Source organism: Odocoileus virginianus, chromosome 22 (assembly GCF_023699985.2).
Source record: "Odocoileus virginianus isolate 20LAN1187 ecotype Illinois chromosome 22, Ovbor_1.2, whole genome shotgun sequence".
Taxonomy (NCBI): Eukaryota; Metazoa; Chordata; class Mammalia; order Artiodactyla; family Cervidae; genus Odocoileus; species Odocoileus virginianus.
Genome location: NC_069695.1, coordinates 26,270,518 through 26,294,426, shown reverse-complemented (window position 1 = coordinate 26,294,426; position 23,909 = coordinate 26,270,518). Strand labels below are relative to the sequence as shown.

The 23,909-nt window shown below is 43.6% G+C and overlaps 1 protein-coding gene across 4 annotated transcripts in view; it reads left to right on the top strand.

The window, feature by feature from the left end:
- The window catches only part of ZNF521 (zinc finger protein 521), a 305,371-nt gene extending 284,668 nt beyond the window's left edge, over positions 1-20,703 (top strand). For all 4 annotated transcript variants that reach the window (XM_070452765.1, XM_070452763.1, XM_070452762.1 and 1 more), the window contains one exon: positions 19,885-20,703. In XM_070452765.1, coding sequence (XP_070308866.1) covers positions 19,885-19,914 — 30 coding nt within the window. In that variant the 3' untranslated portion in view covers positions 19,915-20,703. The remainder of the gene's footprint in view (positions 1-19,884) is intronic.
- The last annotated feature ends 3,206 nt before the right edge of the window (positions 20,704-23,909 follow it).

Genomic DNA, 23,909 nt, shown 5'->3' with positions numbered 1-23,909 from the left:
ACCGAAGAGCACTGCGGCCAGTATGCCGCCCCCTCCTCTCCCCCCACCCCCCGGAAACGTCCATCGCCTCTGCCACAGCCTGCTTTGGCTGGGCTTTGCTGGCCCTGCCGTCTCCTGGGCCGCCAAGTCAGCTTGCTGCCGCGGCACCAGAAGATCCGCCTCCATCAGGAAGGAGAAACTGCGGGCACGGCCGTCCTACAAAGACAGCTCTCTGCCTCGGCGCTTTGCTAGTCCGATCCCGGGGAGAGAGCTGGACCCCCACGTCTCTAGAACATTCCACAATCCAGGGAGCCACCTTGAAGTCCCCACACGTGTTCCTGCTTCAGATCTTCGGTCCACACGCGGATCAGTTTCCTCCACGTTCGCAGAGACATGATGCCAAGAATAGACGCTTTGTGTTTGCAAACTTTGATCAGACTCTCGGAAAACACCACTTCGGTATCCAACTGCTTGTGGCAATTAGAGTCAGAGCGAGGATCATCATGGGCTTCAATGCTCAATCCCCTAAAATGAGCAAAGAATTCACTCCAGCATCTTCCGATCCATCGACGTGGCAATCCCTTGGCCGGCCGCATGAAACGAGCTGTTGCTGAGCATTTGGAGCAAGATTGATAGGCTGTTCTTGATCGAGTTTGCTAAGGCCAGGCGGCTTCAGAGCCAAGCGTGTATTTTAAGGGGAATTCACATTTGTATCCTTTATTGTTATATTTGCAGCGAACCTACAGCTCCTAACAGGCTCTGCCCTGCAGCTATGAAGGAGCGCATTCCCCCTCATCCGGGAGAGAGCGGGATTCTGTGAAAGCCTGCGATGTGGCAGGCGAGAAGAATAGTGCTTAAAAGCGGTGCTCGCAGTTCTGTCATTTAGAACAGCAACTCCAAGGCTTTAAATGGGGGTGAGAGGCAGGGTAAACGAGCCCTTTAAAAGTGGTGAAATTCTAAACCGCCTAAAATAACAGGCCTCCTTCATTGATAACTTCATTGAGGGAGTGATGTCGGGGAGCTCACTGGCCAGGACCTGCTTTCACTTTCCGGTAAAGAGGAGGGCAGCGTTTGCAGAGGCGAGGCTTTCCCTCTGTACCCCGTGTGTCTGGGAAGCCGGCAGGCTTTCTTTAGTGGCTTCCTCTGGCTTTGATGCGGCCCCTCAGCTGGCAGATAGACCATCTCTTGCTGGAAACCCGAATTGCCTGTAAAAGGTTTCCTTTTTCGCATTGCCAAGACTTAATTTTATAATCATCTGACTTCCACCACTGGGCACATCTGCGAAGTGCGTGCGCCTTCTAGACACATAAAAGGCTACTGTGACACCATCAGCTATCAGCAGTGTGCTTCGCTGTGCTTGGGAGTTTATAAGCGGGGAGAGGTGTTTGTGCAGGAAGATAGAACCGTCTATTTGCCGTGAGCCAGGCTCTAAGACCTCACCCCCGTGCTCAGTTATAATTCATGACAGTACTGGTGGGAAGCCCTCATCTCTCTGTGGAGTTAATGCATCTCCACTGAAGCCTGCTGCGAGCACCCTGCGTCCCCGCCCACCATCTGTGCCTCCACTTGCAAGCGCAGGCTCTCTCTCTCTCTCTCCTCTCCGTTACTCACTCTTTCCTGAGATCTCTTGGTATTAATATTGTGAGGCTACACCCCACTTTGTAAAGGTGACTCTCCAAAGCAGGCTTGTCACATTACGAGTGGAAGGGCTGGAAGGGATGCCTTCCACTGTGGTGAAATGTCTCATTTGGAAAATGTCGATTAGAAAAGGATGGCGGGGCAGTAGTGCCCTTATACCAGTCGCAACCTCCAGGGTGGTCCAGGATGCTTTGCCAGTCCCTGGCTAGTAAAGGGACACCTGTGGTCCATGGTGGGAGGCCTCACAGGGTAGACATGATGATTCAGGTTAATTCTGTTCTGAGCCAGAGTGCAGAGTCTGGAGCTGAATCTGAGAGATGCTTGCCCGCTCTGTCCAGGGGCTTGGACCAGCTTTGGGGGCCAACCCAGTCCTGCACACCAGACCCTCTGTGAGGAGATGCCGGCCACCCTGAGAACAAGAGCAATTGTCCCAGGGCTACCCAAAGCCTCAGCTCAATACGGTCAAGCCTTGGGCTTACAGAACCCATCTAAAATAGCCACAGTCACTTGTGAAGCGGAATGAGCAGAGGTGACCAAACTCCAAAGCTCCCCGCAGCCCAGAGCCGGCAGTGGTTTGTCCCTAGCCTGTCCCAGCTCCTGGGTACCCTCTGCCTCCCTCTTCGCCTCCCTGATTCCCACTCCCCACTCTGCTGGGAGCCCCAAGGGTGATGGGCCACGAGGCCAGTGTGGGTTCAAATAAAAGATGACCACGCACCTCCTTGAGCGCGTCTGACCCTAGATGAATCTTTAATGTTTCACAATATGTGCTCTTTAACAGGGCCCGTTGTTAGTGCTCCTTTAATAAGATAAAGCAAAACCAGGCTGGGGACACCAGCAGATGAATTTAATAGATGTGATGCCATGAGCTACCTCCTATGTTAGACAGTGCTAAAACAGCCTTTCTCTCCTTGAGACTCGGGCTTACCCAAAGAGCCGTCCCAGCTCCGGAGGCGAGGTGAGAGGTCACCCACTAAGACGGTAGCACCCACACTGCCGTTCAGCCTTGTGTGTAATTGGTTCTGAGTCTCCTCCTGACGTCTGGCTGGTGCTCATCCCATCGTCTCGCTCACCCTCCCAAGGAAAAGTAGGGCAGGGAGCTGGCGGTGCGCCCCTGTCCAGGTTTTCCTGGGTGAAAGATCACTTGGAGATGACACAGCTGAGTAGTCAGCCTGAAATCCTGGTTGGTATTTTATTAATTTTGCACCAAGATAAATCCTGAAATTCTGACAAACTCCATGACAGGTGAAATTCCTTCTTGCAGCATCTGCTCAGCAAGAGGCTGCTCATTTCGTTCTGTTCCGAGGCAGGCAACAGGAGGGCAGCTTTCTAATCAGCCCTCAAAGGACCCCCAGCCGCCCCAGAGTCTCCGGCTGATTGAATAACTCCTGGGCCTCTTCCCCTAGGCCTCCATCAGCGGGGGTCCTGTGGAAAGCAATCTCCTGCAGACTGGCACTGAAGAGCGCTTTAAACCACCATTTTCTGCTCTCCAGAGGAGCCTAGAGTACTAAAAGATAGATGGACTGCAGATATTTTATGAGAAACTGTCAGAAGAAGAGCAGAGTAAATGTTTTTTTTCTTCTTCTTCTCCGAGTCACACACTACATCACTGTTGAATTTCTCCCAGAATCTTTTACATTTAAAGTAAGAAATTAATTGGTTGCTAACCTTTCACTCCCCCCTCCCTTCTTCCTCGTTGTCTTCCTCTCCCTTTATTTTTTTTTTTCTTAAATATTCACACAGAGGCCCTTTGCTTAACCACAGTTGCAGAAAATCAGTACCATTTGCAATGAAATATTTATAATGACAGAATGAAAAATTGGATTCATTTTCTGGACTGTAGCCGAACAGTCTGCAACTTTGTGTGGTATTGTTAGGCATTCCCCCCCCTCCTTCCTCCCTTGCATTGGAAGCTTGTTCGAAAACAGGACACATGGACGTTTACCTATGCTTTGGAGGGCGGCCTACCAAAACACAGAACCCGTTTCTGGGCTTTTTTTTAAGGGAGAGAAGAGCTTCTTTTCGTCTGTGCTGCCACGTGGGGGGCACTCAGGCTGTGGCCCATAAAAAGGTAGAGAGGATGTGAACCCGGTCAAAAGAAAGAGTGTTGGCTCTGCGGGGAGGAGCTGGGACAAGTTTACAGGGAAGGCAGGAGACGGTCTGGTCCACACTGTCCGCACTCTGAGCTGAGTACAGACAGCAGCCACAGGCCATGGAGGCTCGGGCAGATTTATTTGGGAAGTGCTGAAGGCAGAACAGAGGTGTGCCGATAGACACTGAAATACCGGGCCTCACCTTCTCTTTTCCCCTTAGCCTTTGCTGCCATGGGCTTTCTTTCCACGTGATCCCATATTCAGAGCTGCCTTCTTTCTAACCAGGGTTGACGACTGCAGTTTTTCTCCCCCCAGAGATAAAAGACAAAAGGATTTGCTAGGACAGTCCAGCGGGCTTGTATTTCAAACAAGCCAGCCTCACCCGGGCAGGGCCACCACAATGCATCCATTCTTCTTCCTCGACTTGATTGGATTTGCAGCAAGATGCCTGCGAAGTGCATTCCAGGTTCCCAAATAAGTTTTCTCTTACTACTGCACAGCCAGGCCAGGAGAGCCGGTCCACTTCTCCTCCCTCCTTTGTCGGAGCCTAATAGGGTATTCACCTCCATTCCCGGGACCCCTGCTCAGGCTCCGAGGCCAGCCCTCTGACTTAACCTTTCATCTGTTCCCTGGGTCTAAATAGTTAGCATTGTTTTCTTTAGGTGGTTCCCCACCCCACCCCCCAAAGTGAGAATAGTTCTAGCAGGTTTCAGCGTGAATACAGGCCAATCCAACTCAAATCTGTGGGTTTCGCTCACTGAATTTGCATCCTGCATTGCCGACTCCACAAGATCAATAATCCATATTTTAGTGTATAATAAAGGCTGCCTGTAATTGAATTAGCTCATTCATTCCATCTGATTAGCCCTGTTTTATTCATGGAGAGGAAAAATAATACAAACGTACCTTCTCCAACCTATTGCATGATGTGAATGTAAAAGAGCCTTCAGCACTGTAAAACACATTTATAAAGATGACGGAGCGTTAATTTCAGTATTTGTTTATCCTAGGAATAGGAATAATGTGAGACACATCACGCTGCACTTTCGTGGTGATAACTTTAACGTTCACATCTACTGTGTCAATCTGTCTTCTAGCCAGCCTGGCATGAATAGCCTATGATAGGTCTCTTCTGACCAAAATCAAGAACACTCCTCAGTTCTGAAGGACAGCTGGGATAAACAGTCTCTGGTACTAGCCCTTGGAGAGATCCACCTTAAGAGATTTTACCCAGAGGTCATTACCTCTTTTCCATCCTTGGATTACCATTTGCAAGCCTTTTGATTGCTTTCAGTCTTCTCTTTGAAGCAAAATTTTAGCACAGGTTTGAACCTGGGTGATGAGAAACACTGAACAGAAAAGTTGTTCCTCATTATTGAGACCCCAGGCTCTCAAGACGTAGCCCAGCTTGTGTGTGACGTGTACTTGCTCAGAGGTTTCGCGTTGTTAACACAGGCTTCTAGGTCTGTCTTTTCATTGCCTCCCCTGAAAAAAAAAAAATGATTTGGAGAAGGATGCTGACAGTTCAGCACGAAATGGTGTGTGTTCTGACACCAAGTGCATTGTAGCTTAGGAATCTAGCCTGAAGTTATTTTCTGTAGCATTTCTTTGATGCAGAGGAGAAAAAGAATTTTCCTTATAAGTGTATGTTTTAGGATGTGACAATAACTGTTCTCTGTGGCTGTACATGAGTTCATCAAAATGTTTCCACTTATCCGTTATTAGTACTGGCTTTCTGGAGGACCGAGGGTAAGGGGGAAAAAATGTTTGGGCATTAGTTTTTCAACAGCTTAGGTGAGTCTGAAATATATTCCCAAGTAAATGGGAACTGTAATCATGGCAGGTTGAGAATCAATCTTTTCTGCAGACCAGGAAAGGAGCAGTGAATAGCATTCATTTAGGTACTGCCAGATGTATTTCTGCAAGGGGCGTGCCTTGCCAAGCACTTTGGGTGATTTTAAGTGTTATTAAGCAGACTTACAGGCCCTCAGGACAGACGTAAAGGACCCCGGGGCAGAAATTCCTGGTGGAGGAACATTCCAGGGCAAACGCATCCTCAGAAAGAAAAGTGCCCAAATGCAGACTGGATTTGAATAGCTAACAACTCTGGGAATATTTCTCTTCCTCTTGTCCAGCTCCTTCTATGTTGTGGCTGGTTTGCATTTGTGTTTGAAGTGCCAGGCGGTTTAATGAAGTTATTCTTTTATAAATTTTGCAACACTGAACCAAGCATGAGGGCTTTAAATTAGAATAAGTGCCACTTCTGTGTGGCAGGTTCCTTTGAGGACTGATTAGAGTGAGGCCTCCCGCCGCCCGGTCCTTTCTGCACGGGAGCCTTGGTGCAACGGGCTTGTTTACAGCTCACCTTTGAATTTGCACAAGCGTGCACTGTGCCTGCAGCCTGGCCCTCTGATAGCGGAAGCTGTCTTCCTTCCAGGATCATGTTAAATACTTCACTTTAAGGAGTTATTTTTTTAATTATATTGCTTTATTGTAATGAATTAAAATGAAAGTGGAGTAGCAAATTATATAAGGATGTGAGGGTTATAGATTACTCTCACCATAGCTACCGCACATCTTTGTGTGGGGGAATTAAGGGGCTGTCTTTCTAGAAGCTATGTGCACCGTGAGGGGTGAGGAAACTGTTCCACAGAGACCAAGAAGCAGAGTCAGAAAAGATGCCCAGGAAATAGGAAGAGAACAGGAGTGTAATCTTGGGTTTATGAAGCAAATAGAGGCTCTTTTGGACAGAGTGGGGGTGGAGTACAGTTCTGCCATTTGAAGACCTGAAAGATTCTGGAACAAGAAGAGATGAGGGGCAAAAGGGAATCCATGGATATCTAAGACCACAAAGTTCCACATAGGATGAGAGATGCACTTAGCATTCCTGATTTCCTCTCTCCCTGCCAGGGTGCACTGGCTAATAACCAGGGGTGATTTCAGAGGAGGAGGAGACAGGGGGTTTGAAACTTTCTCCAGTACACAAAAACATTTAGGGAAAGGGGAAAGGAAAGGGAATATGCAAGACTGAAAAAAAAAAACAACCACCAAACTTGAGTGCAGAATTATTTCTCCTTTCTTCAAAGGAGGATTTTTTTCTTTTAATTTAAAGTGAGAGACACCCAAATAGAATTGGGCTTGTGAAATATTTGTATTTTGAAAGGATTTCCTTAGAATTTAAAACAAAGCCTACTTGGGGCTCCTTCTAATTGCATTCTCCATGCTGGAATATGAGCCCTCGGGGACCCAAAGATAAGGCAGGCATGAGGAGTTTCACCCGTAGAACCCAGGCTCGCATGTAACTCCCGGCTCCGTGGCACATGCTCATGCCAGCATCCAGTGTAGGCATGGGTGTGTACATGGCCACATATGCACACACACTTGTCCTTCTGAAGCTTAATTCTGGAAATTATTGCGCTACCCTGGTGTCTCAGACTGTAAAGATTATGCCTGCAATGCAGGAGATCCGGGTTCAATCCCTGGGTCAGGAAGATCCCTTGGAGAAGGGCACGGCAACCCACTCCAGTATTCTTGCCTGGAGAATTCCATGGGCAAGGGAGCCTGGCGGGCTACAGTCCATGGGGTCGCAGAGTCAGACATGACTGGGCTACTCACACACACACACACACACACACAGAAATCAATACATTGTCCTATCCTAGTTCTATTTTTTGTATGTGTATTCACTACAGCACATGCCCTAGTAGACAAGTATTTGGTGGCTTATGATGAGGAAAGATTGTTTTCTGTTATTCTTCATGATTTATAACATGTTGACTTACTCTCACTGTGAGTTTACCTCCTAGACAGCATGGCAGTGTTTTTAATGATAAGAAATAACATATACAAGGAAGTAGCATTTCTTTTGCTTTTTGTCCAAGTTCAAGACACTATTTTTCATAATTATTGGGAATTGGTTGAAGGGAATCCTTGTCCATGTCAAGTGGAAAAGCAGGAAGAGTTCTTGCTTCCTCCTCCTTCCTACAAAGGTTACCCTTTGAATATCAATTACTATGCCTTGTGCTTCTCCCATTCTAATCAGATGACCTTTTGCGTCTGGTGGACCAGAGTTTAAATCCTAAGCCTGCCAGTCAGTTTTTAAATCAATGCCCTGTTCCAACAGCTTCCAGGTACATAACTTTCAATGGATTTCAAAAACAGGAGTGAAATAAGCAATGCGGGTGGAAACTTGCCGCTGATGGTCAAACAGCCCAACCTGACTGCAAGATCTTGGGCCAAGTAGTGTGACGGTGGGTCATTTCACTAACTGAATGCTTTACCAGAAAACTGCTGTGATTCAAAATCTAAGAGAAAAGGGAGGAGCAGGAAATATGTAACATTTGCGAGAGGACATTGCTGAGCAATTATCAATTTAACCTCCCATTCTTTGCCGCTCATTACTACAGGAGGCTGTTGAATATTTAACAGAAATTTGTTTAATTGTGTTTGACTCGGTCGGGGGCGGGGGGGGGTGCTTGGAGGGGGGGCAGGAGGGGGTGCGCTGAATGTAACTTGAGTATCCTGAGTCAGTTGTGTGTGCCCAGAAGCCAGGCAGAGAGGAAATTTGTATTCGCCCAAGATGAACACATTTCAGTGTCAGCCAAGCCTTCTTTTTCCTTCCTTCCACAGATTTATTTATCTTTAAGGTATCTAAAATTAGAGCACGAAGAAGGGGCACTGTTCACGGATGTAAAATTGGAAGGAGGTCATTCTTAACCTTGTTTACAGATGTTCTAGTTTAGAAAGCGCCAGTGTGATAAATTAAACATTACAGGGGGAAAAAAATTAAAGCTTAGCAACAACTGGCACATGGACACATCTGTCTGTGAAGCACTGACTTAATCCCTGAATATCTTATTAGACTGTATTGCCTATCAAAGCCTTCTGTCTCACAATACACTGGGATCCTGCAATTCTAGAATCTGAGCGGAATCTTTAAGCTCTGGACTCTCGTTTTTGCTGGCTTCCTATAGTTGGATTTAAATTTCTGTTGGCTCCATGCATGCAAACAGGTCACTCAACTCATTGTTCTCTTTTAAAAATAAACTTTGCACTTTTAATGTATCTCCCAGTTGCCCTTTGCTCTTTTTAACCTTTTCTTCCAATTCGGCACCTTATTGTTATTATTATTTTTTTCCTCAGTATAATAGATAGGTCACGCCCCTATCAGTTCTTTCAAAAAGGGAACTTTCAAGCTTGTCTTATATGCAAAACAGATAGGAGTCAGCTAGCCACTGAAATCTCACTACCATTTTTAAGTGAGAAATAAGAAACAAAACTTTTACCAAGTTAACGTTGGGCATATATGACCTGTCAGCAGCATTTGTCTCTCTTTGAAGCTGGTGGACCACAGTGGCTTGTTGTATTTCTCTGAAATATTAACTTGTCAAAATACTGGACATTGTTCTATATTAGCAATGTGGTCATGGCATTCTTTTAAAAATGCATCTTTACTTGGGTTTTTAAAGACTCACGTTAGACTCAGGCTAGACTACTTTGGCTTTCTTGGTGGCTTAGATGGTAAAGAATCTGCTCATAATGCGGGAGACTTGGTTTTGATCCCTGGGTCAGGAAGATGCTCTAGAGAAGGAAATGGCAACCCACTCCAGTATTCTTGCCTGGGCAATCCCATGGACAGAGGAGCCTGGCAGACTAAAGTTCATGGGGTTGCAGAGAGTTGGACACAACTGAGCAACTAACACTTTAACTTCTCAGGCTACTTTAGGTGGGTATTGAGGTGTCATTCACCACCATTGGCTTTCCCAGCACACACGGTGAAAATAAGCTCTGTTTGAAGTGACCTCCATCTCCCTGCCCAGCCGGATGGATCTCCAGCCCCCCAGGGATCAATCACCCCTAATTCCCGTGACTCTCAGCCTGGCTCCCGTTTGCCTTCCCCCTGGAGCCTGTCTCTTGTCTTCTAACCTCCTTTTCCTCATCATCACTCCAGCACCAGGCAAGCGTGACTCCTCCAAGAACTGAGCTCAGAAGGTGAGGTGCCCTTTCTCTGTGATCCATGGTACCTGGTGCTCCTGCCCCTGGTGAGTGCCCTGATGGTGCACATCTGTCTGGGCCCCACAGTCAGCACAGCCCAGGGATTAGAACATAGGAACCCATACCACTCACCAGTTGCTTCTTCGTGGAAGCCAGTTCAGCCTTGGAGTAGCTATAAGACCTTGAAAGTTGACTTAAACTCTCTGGGACTTGATTTCATCGTTTATGAAACGGGATGTTGGAACAGATGCTGCTAGAGACCATTTCTTTAGTTCTCTGAGGCATCACTTACATCACTGACTCCTGCTGTTGAATCTTGACCAGCAAATGAGGGATGATGGCTCTGCAGTTGTTCAGAGTAGGGAGTTGTTTCCATACCTTAAATATTAGTTTCCATAGCTTAATGTTTTGGTCCTTTTATACTTTATCATATTGTTAATATTTCTAAAACAGCATTGATTAAGTGTCACATATTCCACCTTTGTTCACTGATGGTACATGGAAGGTCTTAGTAAATTGCTGAATGCGTGGATGTTTTGGGAGAAATGATTATTCATACAAGCAATGACACTTATTATATATTTCAAATAATCCTTTTCACAATTTCTCTACAAATGCTCATTCTCATCATTGACCATATTTTTATTTTATTTTTTTGTTGTTGTTCAGTCACTAAGTCATGTCCAACTCTTTGTGACCCCATGAACTGCACCACACCAGGCTTCCCTGTCCTTCACTATCTCCCAGACTTTGCTCAAACTCATGTCCATTGAGTCAGTGATGCCAGCCAATCATCTCATCCTCTGTCGTCCCCTTCTCTCCTTGCCATCCACCTTTTCCAGCATCAAGATCTTTGCCAGTGAGTCAACTCTTTGCATCAGGTGGCCCAAGTATTGGAACTTCAGCTTCAGCATCAGTCCTTTCAGTGAATATTCAGTGTTGATTTTATGGCTGTGTTGGGTCTTAACTGTGGCATGCCTAATCTTCACTGCAATACACAGGCTTCACTCTACTTGTGGTGTGTGGGCTCCACAAGTTGCTCCCTGGCATGTGGTATCTTAGTTCCCTAACCAAGGATCGAACCCATGTACCCAGCATTGGAAGGCAGATTCTTAACCACTGGTCCACTAGGGAAATCCCTGAACACATTTTTTAAATGCCATGCAGTATGGTTCCATATGGTATATATGTGTCTCTTTTGCTGTCCTTTTATTTTAATTTGATGGGGAACAGGTACCACTGAGACTGAAAACTAGCTTGTGTCCTCAAGCAGGCATGGCAGGTTCAGTGTTTTCAGAACACTAGGCAGTGGTCCTCAGCTGCGGGTGATTTTTTCCTCCAGGGGATATGGCAAGGCCTGGAGGTTTCTGAATCTTTGCGACCCCATGGACTGTAGCCCACCAGACTCTGTCTATGGAATTCTCCAGGCAAGAATACTGGAGTGAGTAGCCATTCCCTTCTGCAGGGGATCTTCCAGACCCAGGGATCAAACCTGGGTCTCCCACAATGCAGCCAGATTCTTTACCATTTGAAGCACCAGGGAAAAGATTTCTGGCTGTCATGACTGGAAAGGTGCCCCTGGCATGTTGTTGATGAAAGCCAGGGATGCTGCTAACATCCTAGAGCGCAGAGGAGCAAAGACTTGTCTCTCCCAACAAGCCACTACTGCTAAAGTTGGGAAACCTGGTCTCCCTGGCCTTCCATTTAATTTGTAGGAATCTCCCTCTAGAACAAAGCAACTGAATGACGAGTTTTTGTATAATGACTAAGAAACTGTCTTTTGGGTTTCTTTGGATGAGACAGAAGAACTTTGTACTACAATACATAATCAAGAAGGCTGAGATAACCCAGCCCGACCTTTTATAGGTTTTTTTAGCATGAATGTCCAAAGGAAAAATACAAAAAAAAAAAAAAAAAGAAAAATGTCCTTCAGTGAGATTTATTAGAATGTGAAATTGTTTCCTCTGGGAGGTGTGATGGAAGCTTCATTGCTAAGACCAGTAAAAACTAGCCCCGACTGTAAACTTCGTAAAACAATTTTTGTCCAGTAAGGGGACAAATTCAATAACCTAATAGTCCTTTTCTGTCTTTAATATCATGTATTTTTCTGATCACTTCTGATGATGCCATTTCACCTTTTGCTGTAATATAGCTTAGTGTCACCCAGAAAATGCTTTGCAACGTCAGGCCAAGCCCATGCGAACTGTTAAATGTCAAAAGAAAATGCATCAGTGTCTCTCTAAGTTCATGGTGATGACATTACCATATGAAAAAATAAAGAGGGAAATTCTGTCAGTGCAAACATGATCATAAATGCAACATTCATGGCATTAGAGAGAGAGAGGCAAAGCATATCATGACAGACAGTTTGGGAAATTCCATTGCTGTATATCAAAATACAAGAGTAGACTTCATTTTAGTAAATTCTACCAAAGTGAAAACTGTGAACCAGCCACCCCTGGTCATGAAAATCCATTTTATGAATATATTTTTTACTTTGGGAAATATCATATATTTGTCTTTTAAAGAATATTCATTAAAATTATGTTGTTATTGTTTATTAGCTAAGTCGTGTCTGACTCTTTGTTTGCAACCCCATGGACTGTAGCCTTCCAGGCTCCTCTGTCCATGGGATTTCTCAGGCAAGAGTACTGGAATGGGTTGCTATTTCCTTCTCAAGAGGATCTTCCCAACCCAGGAATCGAACCGGCATCTCCTGCACTGGCAGGCAAATTCTTTACCACTGAGCCACCAAAATGTATCTCACCAAAATACACATGCCCATGTATAGGTTCCTGACCTTTACCAGGTAGGGGCCATGAAAACACAATTACCCCAGATTTCCCCAGCTAAAAAGTATATAATTTGTGGTCAAGAGAAACCTTGGGATGGTGAAACGGAGTCTAATTGGTATTGTGGATGATTTGGGTGATTTTTTAGAACATTCTAATGGTACTTACAGAGCTGAAGTCATTCACTTTTAATTAATTTAAAACTATGAGTCCTTTTTGTAATTGTGTGGACTTTGAAAATGTTAATTTATCGCCTTCACAAATCCCGTTAACCCTATCAAGATGTTTCAAGGCTGCCTTTCGCCATTGTATTTTTTCTCTAACCAGTGAGGGGAGATTGACCAATATCTTCTCTCCATGAGGTGGCTACACTCTTAAAACTGTTTTACTAGCAAACAAAGTTGGGAATGAAAAAAAGAGAGAGGGTAGAAATGTAAAAATCTTGATTAGAAAGTATAATTTAATAGAACATGTATCGAACCAAATGTATTGATTAATGTAGAAGATATAGTACTTATATTGATTCAAACCAGAGATTTAGTACTAAAAGCTCTGAGCCAAAAAGCTGTTGCAGATTGCTACAAAAGTCAGTTTAATGCTGTCCTTGAGAGTGCCTTCACAAAGAATTTCTTCTAATGTTTGAGGACTAGGTAGAATGCGGTATATGTCAGTTTGATCCCGGAGGGTTTTATTTGTACTCTAATAGCTGTTACGAGCCTACATTATATCCAAGGAGTAATTTTCCTTAGGGGTGCCCAGCTCGCTTTGTGTCAATATTCTAGCATTTTAAGTCACGTACAGTATATGCTTCTGGGAACAGGGAAGGAGCCAGCCAGACTCATAATGGTCTGCATTCATTAATAAAGGCAGAGGCTTCTGTCCCTCCATTGCCCACTACAGGGAGGCTTCTTTGGCCTTCAGGGACCCGAGCAGACACATTTAAAGAAAGCTTTATTTTGAGTGGGCAGGAGATGAAATGTAGGACTTGCAGGCATTTCCGAAGTCAGCTATATGCCCGAGCACAGAGGTGACCTTAATGGGTCAAAGAAGAATGCAGGTCAAAAGACTTATTATCCAGCCTGTTGGAAACCAATTGCTTTTGTTTAAAAAAAAAATAAAAAATAAAGCAGCAATGCTTAAAGGTGGATAATAATGTAGAATTCTGTTTGCAGCCTGTAACTGCACGACTGTGTTTGTGTACTGGGATATGCTTCTAGAAAAATAAGAGCATACAGACTATGATAGTGTTTACAGATAAAGGTCCAACCCTGGTGATAAAAGGAAGGGTAATATAATTAGTTAATCAGCAATGATTGATTACGGATGTTTGCATTCTTCAACTAAAGAAAAAACAACATGCTGCCTTGGTGCTGTCACCATCTGTTGAAAGAAACAGCTACATTTAATCTTTCTATTTCTTTTATTTCTTCCCGCCTTGCATTGTTGCAAAGCCACAATTGCCTCCTATTTCCTCTGGTTGGAAAACATCTCATTTAAACTGAATACAACTCCAGTTTAAATTCAGGATTCTAATGGCGTGGTGAATTAGTGGAAAGATTGTTTTGTTTTGTTTTGTTTTCATTCCTTTTTAAAATGGCTCTTTTTCTTAGTTTTAAAAGCTTGTCAGAATTTGAGACAAAGGGCTGTAAATAGACAAGTCACAGTAAAAATGATTAACATCTTTGAATCAACAGATCTCACAAAACTTCCATTTAGACATAGTTTTTATTTTTATGACTATTGCTGCTTAATATTTTTTGATGCCAACAGAAGGCTACAAAGCATAGACTATGAGACATCCTCTCTGCCAAAATACTGACCAAGCAAGGGTGATCCATGAGCACCATTTTTGGGGTGGGGACTTAATTTTTCCACCCTGGGAAGGTAGATGGCCCCGGTTTTCCTCTGGAGCTTAACTTCATCGTTGTTATAGGTGCAGATATTCAAATTCACATCAAGATCGCAGGCAAATGGGATAGTTTGGCCAAGGTGAACAGTTACAGGGGATCGTGGGTTTTTATTTTTATTTAAAAATATTTTGCTTGGATTGCATTTTAAATAGGATTAAACCGTTTGACCAGTAAATGTGGTCAGCTCTCAGAAAGAGAGAGGCTGAATTAATCATGTGTTAGCGTGCCAAGCCCAAAATGAGAATTCCAGTCTTATAAAATGAAAGGCATCTCATATTTTAAAAAGAAATTCATAGTGCTAGAAGGGAATTTTTAAGGTCCTCATCTGTTTTTTAGCTTTCTAAGTTTAATTTCAGGTTTTAGAGGAGAAAAAGAACAAACTCCTTCCAAATGGGGCCCTTTACAGTAAAGAGAGTGGGGTTTTTTGTGTGTTCTTTTTGTTTTAAACCTGGCTATTAAGGTATCATACGTAGATGGATTGTCTTTTAAGCTTTAAGGTGTGTTGTGAATTTAATTTTTTTTAACACAAACCCCTCTCGTGTAAAACAACTGTTCATAACTGGGATTAATGGTTTGCAATTTTCAGTTACTTAGACATGGGGTCTCCAAGAGCTGGCTTTTTGCAGAGTAGAATATGGCTCTCTGTGGGATTACAGAACTTTTCTTCTCTTCCTACTTCCTTTTCTGTCATCACCCCTCCCCACCGGCATCGATGCTGCGCTGATGTTCTCCTCGATTATGTAAAACACTTTCCCTTCATTGGAACAGATATTTTTTCTCATAACCTGTCATTGCATTAAAGTACTTTGGGGACTGTGAATTGCTGTGTAAAATTGGTGAGATTACCCACTGCTTTGTTCTAGTGTAGTGGTTTCCTCCAGACCTAAAGAGCAGAAAACTCTTACAAGAGAAGGCGACTCGCGGATGGCCTGGCAGCGTTTTCTCCGCTGCTTGTCCCGGCCCCTGTTCTTGCGGCAGGGGTTCACGGCAGGCTCTGTGGTGGGGCTGGCCTGGCGAGGAGCATCAGGCCCCAGGCACCTGCCCTCCCCTCGGGCTTAGCACTTCTCTGGTCTATGTTTCATCTTTCCCACTCACTTCTTGTCTCCCTTTCTGAAAAATGTTGTCTGTGATTTTAAAAATACACCCAATTAGGCAGAGGGCTCCCAAGAAGCAACTTCTTGTTTCTCTTATGGGTGGATCTTCAGTGAAGTCTAGAGACGAACACACTGTCTTTCTCTCCAACCCCTAATCGCCAACCCAGTAACCTGTGCAGCTCAGACACCCATTCCTCCCTCCAGAAAATGAAATCAGGTCATTCATATTTTCAGTGACTCAAAGTGCTGTGGGGGGGAGGGGAACAGTTACATCTCAGGGATCCTCCAAGGTGGTGAGGACAAACCCTTGAGGACTGGATCAGAATCACCTGAGGTTTTTGTTTGTTTTCTTTTCCATGAAAATACACCACATTTCTGGGCTTCCCGGGTGGCACCGTGGTAAAGAATACACCTGCCAATGCAGGAGACCTAAGAAACCCGGTTTCCATCCCTGGGTGGGGAAGATCCCCTGGAAAAGGACCTGGCAACCCACTCCAGTATTCTTGCCTGGGAAATTCCATGGACAGAGGAGCCTGGTGGGCTACAGTCCATGGGGTTGCAAAGAGTCGGACATGACTGAGCACACACACACACACCCATTTCTCACCTTGAGAATCACTGACAGTGGTGAATGCCATGCCTAGGGATGGGGGCTGGGTCTGAGGAACCCTGTTCTCCCCTTCAACCAGCTTGGAAGAAAAAAGAGAAAGACTGACAATGAGTGACCTCAGTGGTATGCAGGTATCTCCGCACCGAGAGAACTTTCTGCTGTCACCATCTTTCATGCCAGATTTCCCATTTCGACGTTATTTATATTGCAGCTCCTTATTTTTGTTGAAGCTTGCATTTCACAAGCCCTACCCTTGTCCTTCTCTCCGATGATTTATATTCTTCTCTCTTAATATGCAAAGCATAAATCCTTTATAGTAGCAACTTCAATCTGTTGCAATAAGTGATTCATATGTAGTTGTTCATTTCTTTGCACCTCTGAAGAGACGTGTACAGCTTTGGTTTAGGATGAAAGCATCCAAGAAACAACTGTTGCCAACTATTGGGGCCAATTTGTGTTAGGTTTCTGTTTTGCAGTTTCTCAGTATATATGGATAGAAGAACACTGGAGAGATTGTAACATAGCTTCCTTCATTAACCTCTAAAATTCAATTGAATGTGCAATGTCTGTAGTAAGCACTCAATTTTTTTTTTTTTTAATTCCCAAGAATTTATTTCGTCTTTTTTTTTTTTTTTAATTCAGCACTCAATTTTTTAACATTTTTTTAGTTAATTATTTGGCTGCATCGCGTCTTAGTTGTGGTATGCGGAATCACTAATTGCAGTATGAGGGATCTAGTTCCCTGACCAGGGATCGAGCCCTGGACCCCCTGCATTGGGACTGCCACTGAACTGCCAGGGACATTGTGAAATCTCTTTAAATAATGTTATTAAATGTTTTTTTTTTTTACTTTGATTTTAAAAATCACACATCCTCCTGTCAAAGTTCTACCATTTAGATAGCTATTGTCACAGCTTCTTGTACTTATTTTCTTAATTTTTTAAATAAAAACTTTCTGTAAGATCAGTCTTGACTGTGAGATAGAAAAATGTATGAGAAAGTTTAGACAGATCGTTTTGAGTAATTGAATGTTTTTATTGTTTATAACCTCTTTGATCATGCTTATGTTGATATTTAAGGGGAGAGCAATGTTTTCTTAGTCTCATCAGTTTTTTTTTTTTATCATCCTTTATGTCTACTTCTGGAGAAAAGTAATTTGCAGAACTATTTATTTAGAATCAATACAAAGGAAAAAAAGTAAAAGTGACGCCATGGCTGGTAACCTGCCAGACTCCTCTGTCCATGGAATTCTGCCTGTGATACAGGAGAACCAGGTTTGATCCCCGGGTCAGGAAGATCCCCTGGAGAAGGGAATGGCTAGTGTTCTTGCCTGGAGAATTTGATGGAACGAGGAGCCTGGCAGGCTATAGTCCATGGGGTTGCAAAGAGTCACACATGACTGAGTGATTAACACTTCATTTTCACTTTTTTCCTTTGTATTGGTTCTAAATAAATACTTCTGCAAATTATTTTTCTCCAATAGGCAGACATAAAGTGTCATCAAAATACCGGTGAGACTAAGAAACATTACTATCCCCTTAAGTATCAATGTAATTATGATCAAAGGAGTTATAAACAATAAAAAAGTGCATTGTCTAAACTTTCTCATACATTTTGCTATCTCAGAGTCAAGCCCAATCTTACAGAAATTTTTTTTATTATCTTTTATGTCTACCTATTGGAGAAAGATAATTTGCTCAAATATTTATTTAGAATCAATGCAAAGGAAAAAAAAGAGTTGGCATAAAACTGGTCTGCTCCTGTATGGACTTTTAGGCTAATATTGTTAAAGAAGAATTCCAGCTCATCTTTCACTAAATTAATAAAAATGGTATGTTTTAAATAAAGGTGAGTGAAATAAAGTCCTCATTATTTGTTGTCCATTTTCTTATAAAATGGACTTAGTTTGAAATAGGGAACAGAAGACCTGGGTCATCTTCACAAGACCCCTGTCTCCCTCACTGGTGCTGTCAGCCCCAGCTGAGCAACTCAAAGCAGCCAAGCCTCCGGCTTTTCACCCTCTACTCACTGGGCAGGCATTTGGCTAGTTTCCTGGGGAAATGAAAAGATAACAAAGATCTCGAAGACAAAGCCCTCTACTGAAAATTTTCCATAGCTCCTCCTTACCTACAAGACCAAGTCTGAACTCCATAGCCAGGTACAGAAGGCTCTTCAGAATCTGGCCCCAAACTTCTCTCTACCTTCATTTCTCATCCACACTCTTGGTTCTGGACACTTGAGAAGATTCCAGCCAATCTGAATGAGCTGCAGGTCCACAAACCTACTTTGTGTATTCTTGCTTTGTTGCCTTTACCCATGAGGGTCTTTGGCCTGAAGCACCTGCCCTGCATCCCAAATGCCTCTTCGTGTTTCCAGCCTCAACTAAAATGTCCTAAGCCAGTTCCACTGCAAAGCCTTCCCCAAAGGCCAGGCCAGGTTAGGTGTGTGTGATATTCCTGTGGTCATTTCTAATATATTCCCACCAGGTGGCTTTTTCATTAGGTGCCCATGTGACTTTCTTGAGTCCGTGAGCACTCTGAAGATGTGAAGGCTCGGACCATCCTTCTACTTCCAGTGGCCCTTGCCTAGCTGGTCATTCATTTGGCTGGACCCTCTTTGCCAAGCACTGCAATGCTGCGGGCTGTGGCTGGTGGTAATGCAAGTGTTCAAGAGCTGTTTATGAAGGAATGAATAAGTGGATGAAGACCAGAATTACGGACACAGGGAGAGAGCCAGAACTGCAGATAACCAGAAGACAAGACCTCAGCTGCATATGATATAAGCAGTATTAAGGACAATGGGAAATCAGAGACAGGGAAAGCGGTCTTAGATGGGATGAGCATGGAAGTGTTCATACTTAGGGACAGACCTCAAGATTCTGATCAGAAGGAATGGGGAGAGGGGGTCAACAGCGAGAGGTGGAAAAACACGGCTCAGGGAAGGCGCAGTGGGGTCATCTCCAGATGCTTGCTCCAAATGAATGTCCTGTGGGTCTGTGAGCATCCCCCATGCAGGCTACAGGCCCAGGTCTGGAGCCCACCCACCACCCAGTGTTCACCCCTGGGCCCGCTTGTGGCTATAAGTTGCCCGAAAACCCAGTTCCCACTCACAATTTGGAACCGGATGTTAGCTCAGAAAGGGGACATGCTGTGTGGATGGAGGGCACACCACCAAATTACCACAAAGACTGCACCTACTGGGGACTGGAGGGGGGCTGGTTTCAGGCTGCTGTGATCTGCTTCTGCACCAGGTGGGGACCCAACCCTGAGCCCACCCCCAGGAGAAGAGCTAGAGATGCTTCCTGCCCCGTTGGTCAGGTGTCGGCCAGGCAGCTCTTTTCCATAAAATCTGTATTTAGGGATGGATAGGGCCTCTGTTGTTAAGATGTTCACCTTCTAAGCATGGGTAGAACAAAAGCATCTAATCAATGGAAATAATGCACAGATAAATCTGTTAAAATAGTGTTACCCTGGTGTTTGAAAAGAGGCGTATGCTGATAAGAAGAGATGGTGGAAAGTGAGGGGGCTATTTTGGGGAGTGAAGCAGAGTCAGAGAAAGGGAAGACCCCTGGCCCCACCCCACCCCTCCTCCTGGCTCTCACTGGGGGTGGGGAGAAGCCAGTCCCCACCCCAACCCCGAGCCCCCATTCTTCCAGACTCAGAAACAGTTTTCAGGTCATTGTAAATCAACCAGCATTTACAGTTACTTGGTTTGATGAAAATATGATCACTTAAGTTTTTTTCTCTCCCTCCACCCCCGTTTTCTTTCTCATTACAGAATCATACGATGACCCAACACAGCAGTTAGTGCAAGCACCGTCTCTCAAGGAGAATGACTTTTGTGGCACAAAAAGGGAACATGTTTTACTCTTTGCACGAAACTTTCATTGTTAATGTATATTATTCAGAAACATTGTATTGTACCATAAAACTTGTATTATCAAAACTGTTGGATGTTCATGTGTTTGAACTTTTGAGCACCGGATAGACCCCCTGTATATAAAGTGTCTCACATGTATTATGTCGTCTGATACTAAAATGGTCTTATAAAGACAAGTGGACTTGGGCCCTATTCAGGCAAGATTAAAAAAAAAAAAAGAATGTGAGCAAAATGGCTTAAGAGAAAGTATTTTCAAGGAAGACAGATTAAAACAACCCGGTTACACATGAGACTATATTTGGACTTCCTTTTCTTAACACTTAAGCCTAGAATTTCTCTTTTTTGGTATATCAACGGTTAAACCCAAGACTATTTTTTATTGCTGAAGATTCTTGCAAAAAACCATGAAGAGATGTTCTCACAGAACCCCACAGCTGGGTAAGGCCCGTATATATATTTGTAAGCCTTGCAATGTGACAGGTAGCATCACTATATATGCAATAGTTGTTATGTAGACTGTCAAAGAATTTTTTTTTTTCCTGGATACATTTGAAGCTTTGAGTGTTCAAGGTTTTCCTTAATGATTTCACACAGCCAAATTCTTGAATCAGTTGAACTAACCTGTATGTTACTGTTATTAATGTTTACTCTGCGGTCTGAACCTGGAGATTACTGGAATTGTTTTCCAAGAGGAAATAAATTCAGTTTACCATTAGGTATGAGTGTATGTGTGTGTTTTCTTTTTCTAGTTACTTTACCATTAAAAAAAAAAAATCTAATTGCACCCCTGGAAATGAGTTCTGCTCTTGAGAATATCCCAGGCACAACCTCAATCATATTTAACCTTTCCACACTAGGCCAAAAGCACCTAGGAGGAGATTCATCATATGGCATAGAGAAGGCATCAGACCTAAAGTACTTATTCCTCTCACAGATCCTACCAGGTCACATTGTACTGGAGGATTTTGACATCACAGATGGATGTGATGGCTGTTTTCTGCATAATTTGCAGCCCAATTCATGTCATGCTGTGCAAATCTGAACTCAAAGTAGATGGCTGCAATTTGAGAGGCAGTTTGGCTTATGTGTACTTAAGAAGCAGCTTTGTTCATTCAGAAGACAAAGAACAGAGCAGGGAGCCGGGAGCCTGTAAGCCTCGCGCTGGCCCGGAGTGCGGACTCTTGGTGTGGCCTTCTGCACGCCACCCACCTCCAGGCCTTGGTCCCCGAGCCCAGGGAGGTGACGTGGACTGGTCGTCAGCCTCCACACAGGCACGGGGAGTCTCCGCAAGACTGCTGACACCACGCCACAGCTTGCCACAAAATGGTGAATGAGGAGGTGCTCTCGAATTTCAGAGGTTTTTTTGAGTGGGGACAGAAGAGAATCACCATGTATATACATTGAGCCCTGATATATCTTGACTCAAAATTGGTGAGTATAGACTTGATATTAGTGGACAGCTTTCATCCACCTCCTGCTTCAAATACTTCACCCACTGGGACTCTTTCACCCTCTTGAAACTCTGACGACCTCGAGCAATTCTTTAAACCTTAAACAAGCGAGAATCTTTATAACAGTTTTTTTGATGGGGAAACTAATGCATGGACTTATTCGTTTTATCATGACCAACTGTCACGAGAGGAACCATGAATAAAACCCAGATACCAGGTATAAGCGTCACTCCATAATCTGTGTCAAAACTTAACCTCCATCAGGATTACCTGGAGGGCTTGTTACTTCACAGGGTGCTGACTGGATGCCCAGAATTGCTGAGTCAGTAGACCTGGAGTGGAGTTCAAGAGCTGACAGTTTTAGGATGCACCCAGCTGGGAGCTCCTGTTCCTAATGTAGGGGCCACACTTTGAAAACCGCTGCTCTACCCCATTTCCAAATGAGTTGAGTGCATTGAATGAGAATAACCATTCAGAGTGCCAGCAAATTATGCTACTTATTTTGTTTCCAATAAAAAGACAGTTTGGTCAAATTTTAGGATCACTTAGAAATAAGTACCTCCTGGTGATTAATGTACATGTGCTTGCCAGAAGGTATCATGCGCATGTGTTTAGTTTTTTAATGCTAGGAAAATCTACATCTATACATTTCACAATGGATTGCCAGCATGCTATTTAATTAAAAAGCTTTTTCACCAACTACATAAATAATGAAGTATGCTGAGAATATGCAAGTGCATTCATAATTAAAATACTCCACTATATTTAAAAAAATTAAGATCTCTGGTCTATTCAAGGATTTTGCATTTAAAATGAAATAGCCACACTTAATGCTGATTTTTTTTAAAGCTTTAAAACCTTGGGTTATTAATGAGTGGGTTATATTTTACTAAAGGGAAGCTGCTCTTCATTCATGGAAATTAAAGCAGGTGATGGTATTTATCCAGGGATGAAGCCCAAGTTGCCTTTAACAACATCACCTCTGAGATTTTCCAAGCTCCTGGTAAACAGCAGGAGTTGGACTTCTTAAGATGCAATGGAGATGAGGCTTATCATTCTAGAGGCCATCACACGGCTGGCCATTGAGTTCCTTCAACACAAGCACGGTTCAGTCACTTCCCAGACAAAGCCAGAGGCCGAAGAAATTGACTCATTACCCCATAGGCCTGACTGATCCTCCAGTGACAAGGTCGTTCAAATTCAGCAGGCTCTTCTTTATAACCAACCATTCTTTGGGTCATAAATACTGAACAGTGCGTGGAACAGTCATTCCCTCCTGCTTGTTACCTTGTTTTATGTTTATTTCCTGCTTCATGCCCTAAGAATATAAGGCAATTTAAAGATTAACACAACGTTAATAGGAAAAGCATCATCTTGGGACTTCCCTAGTGGTCCAGTAGATAAGAATCTGCCTGCCAATGCAGGGGAACATGGGTTTAATCCCTGGTTCAGGAAGATCCCACATGCCGCAAAGCAACTAAGTCCATGCATCCCAACTACTGAGCTCATGTTGTGCAACAAGAGAAGCCACTGCAATGAGAATCCCAAGCTCCGCCAAGAAGAGTAACCCCTACTTGCCATAACTAGAAAAAGCCCACACACAGCAACAGATGCAGCAGAGCCATAAATAAATAAATCATTTTTAAAAACAGCATCTTACAGAACAGTGAAAACACAGTAGAGTGATTGGCTCGTTTTCTGCTTTAATTTTGCTTTGAATGCATTCTTACATTGGCTTTGAGGTTCCCAATAGCAAAGGGAAAAACCAAAGAAAGAAAGGATTATACTGGTTCTTTATGAGAGTTTTCTTCCCCTAACACTTAATTCCCAAAGAAATTTCTCAATGGCCTTCTATGCAGTCGGTTTGCCAACACAATGACCAGTGTTTCTGACCCTAATTTTATGACCTCTTCAGTGGCTGTCATCTGGGGGAATGTGACTTCATCTATAGGCAGAGGCCAGAGATGCTGCTAAATAGCCTGCAATCCACAGGACGAGTCCCCAGAACAAGGAAGTAACAGCTGCCAAAGATCAACAGTGCCAACGCTGAGAAACGGGTCTGATGTAGTGTTCTGATTGTTCAAGGAACTTTTTACATTAGCATCATCTAGACAACTTTTTAAAAATCTATTACCTGCAAGATTCATATATCTGAATAACATACTATGGAAAACCCCAAAGAACTTTTTAGCCTGCCCTATATATATATATATATATGTATATACATACACTCTACTGTCTGAACCACCAGGGAAGCTATACATATATACATATATATATTTATTTATATGCCATGTATATAAACATATATGTGTGTGATATATATATATCACACACATGTATATATGTGGCATATATACATATATGTGATATATATATACACATATGTAATATATTATACACACACACACACACACACACACACCACACTGTGTGGCTTGTGGAATCTTAGTTCCCTGACCAGGGATTCAA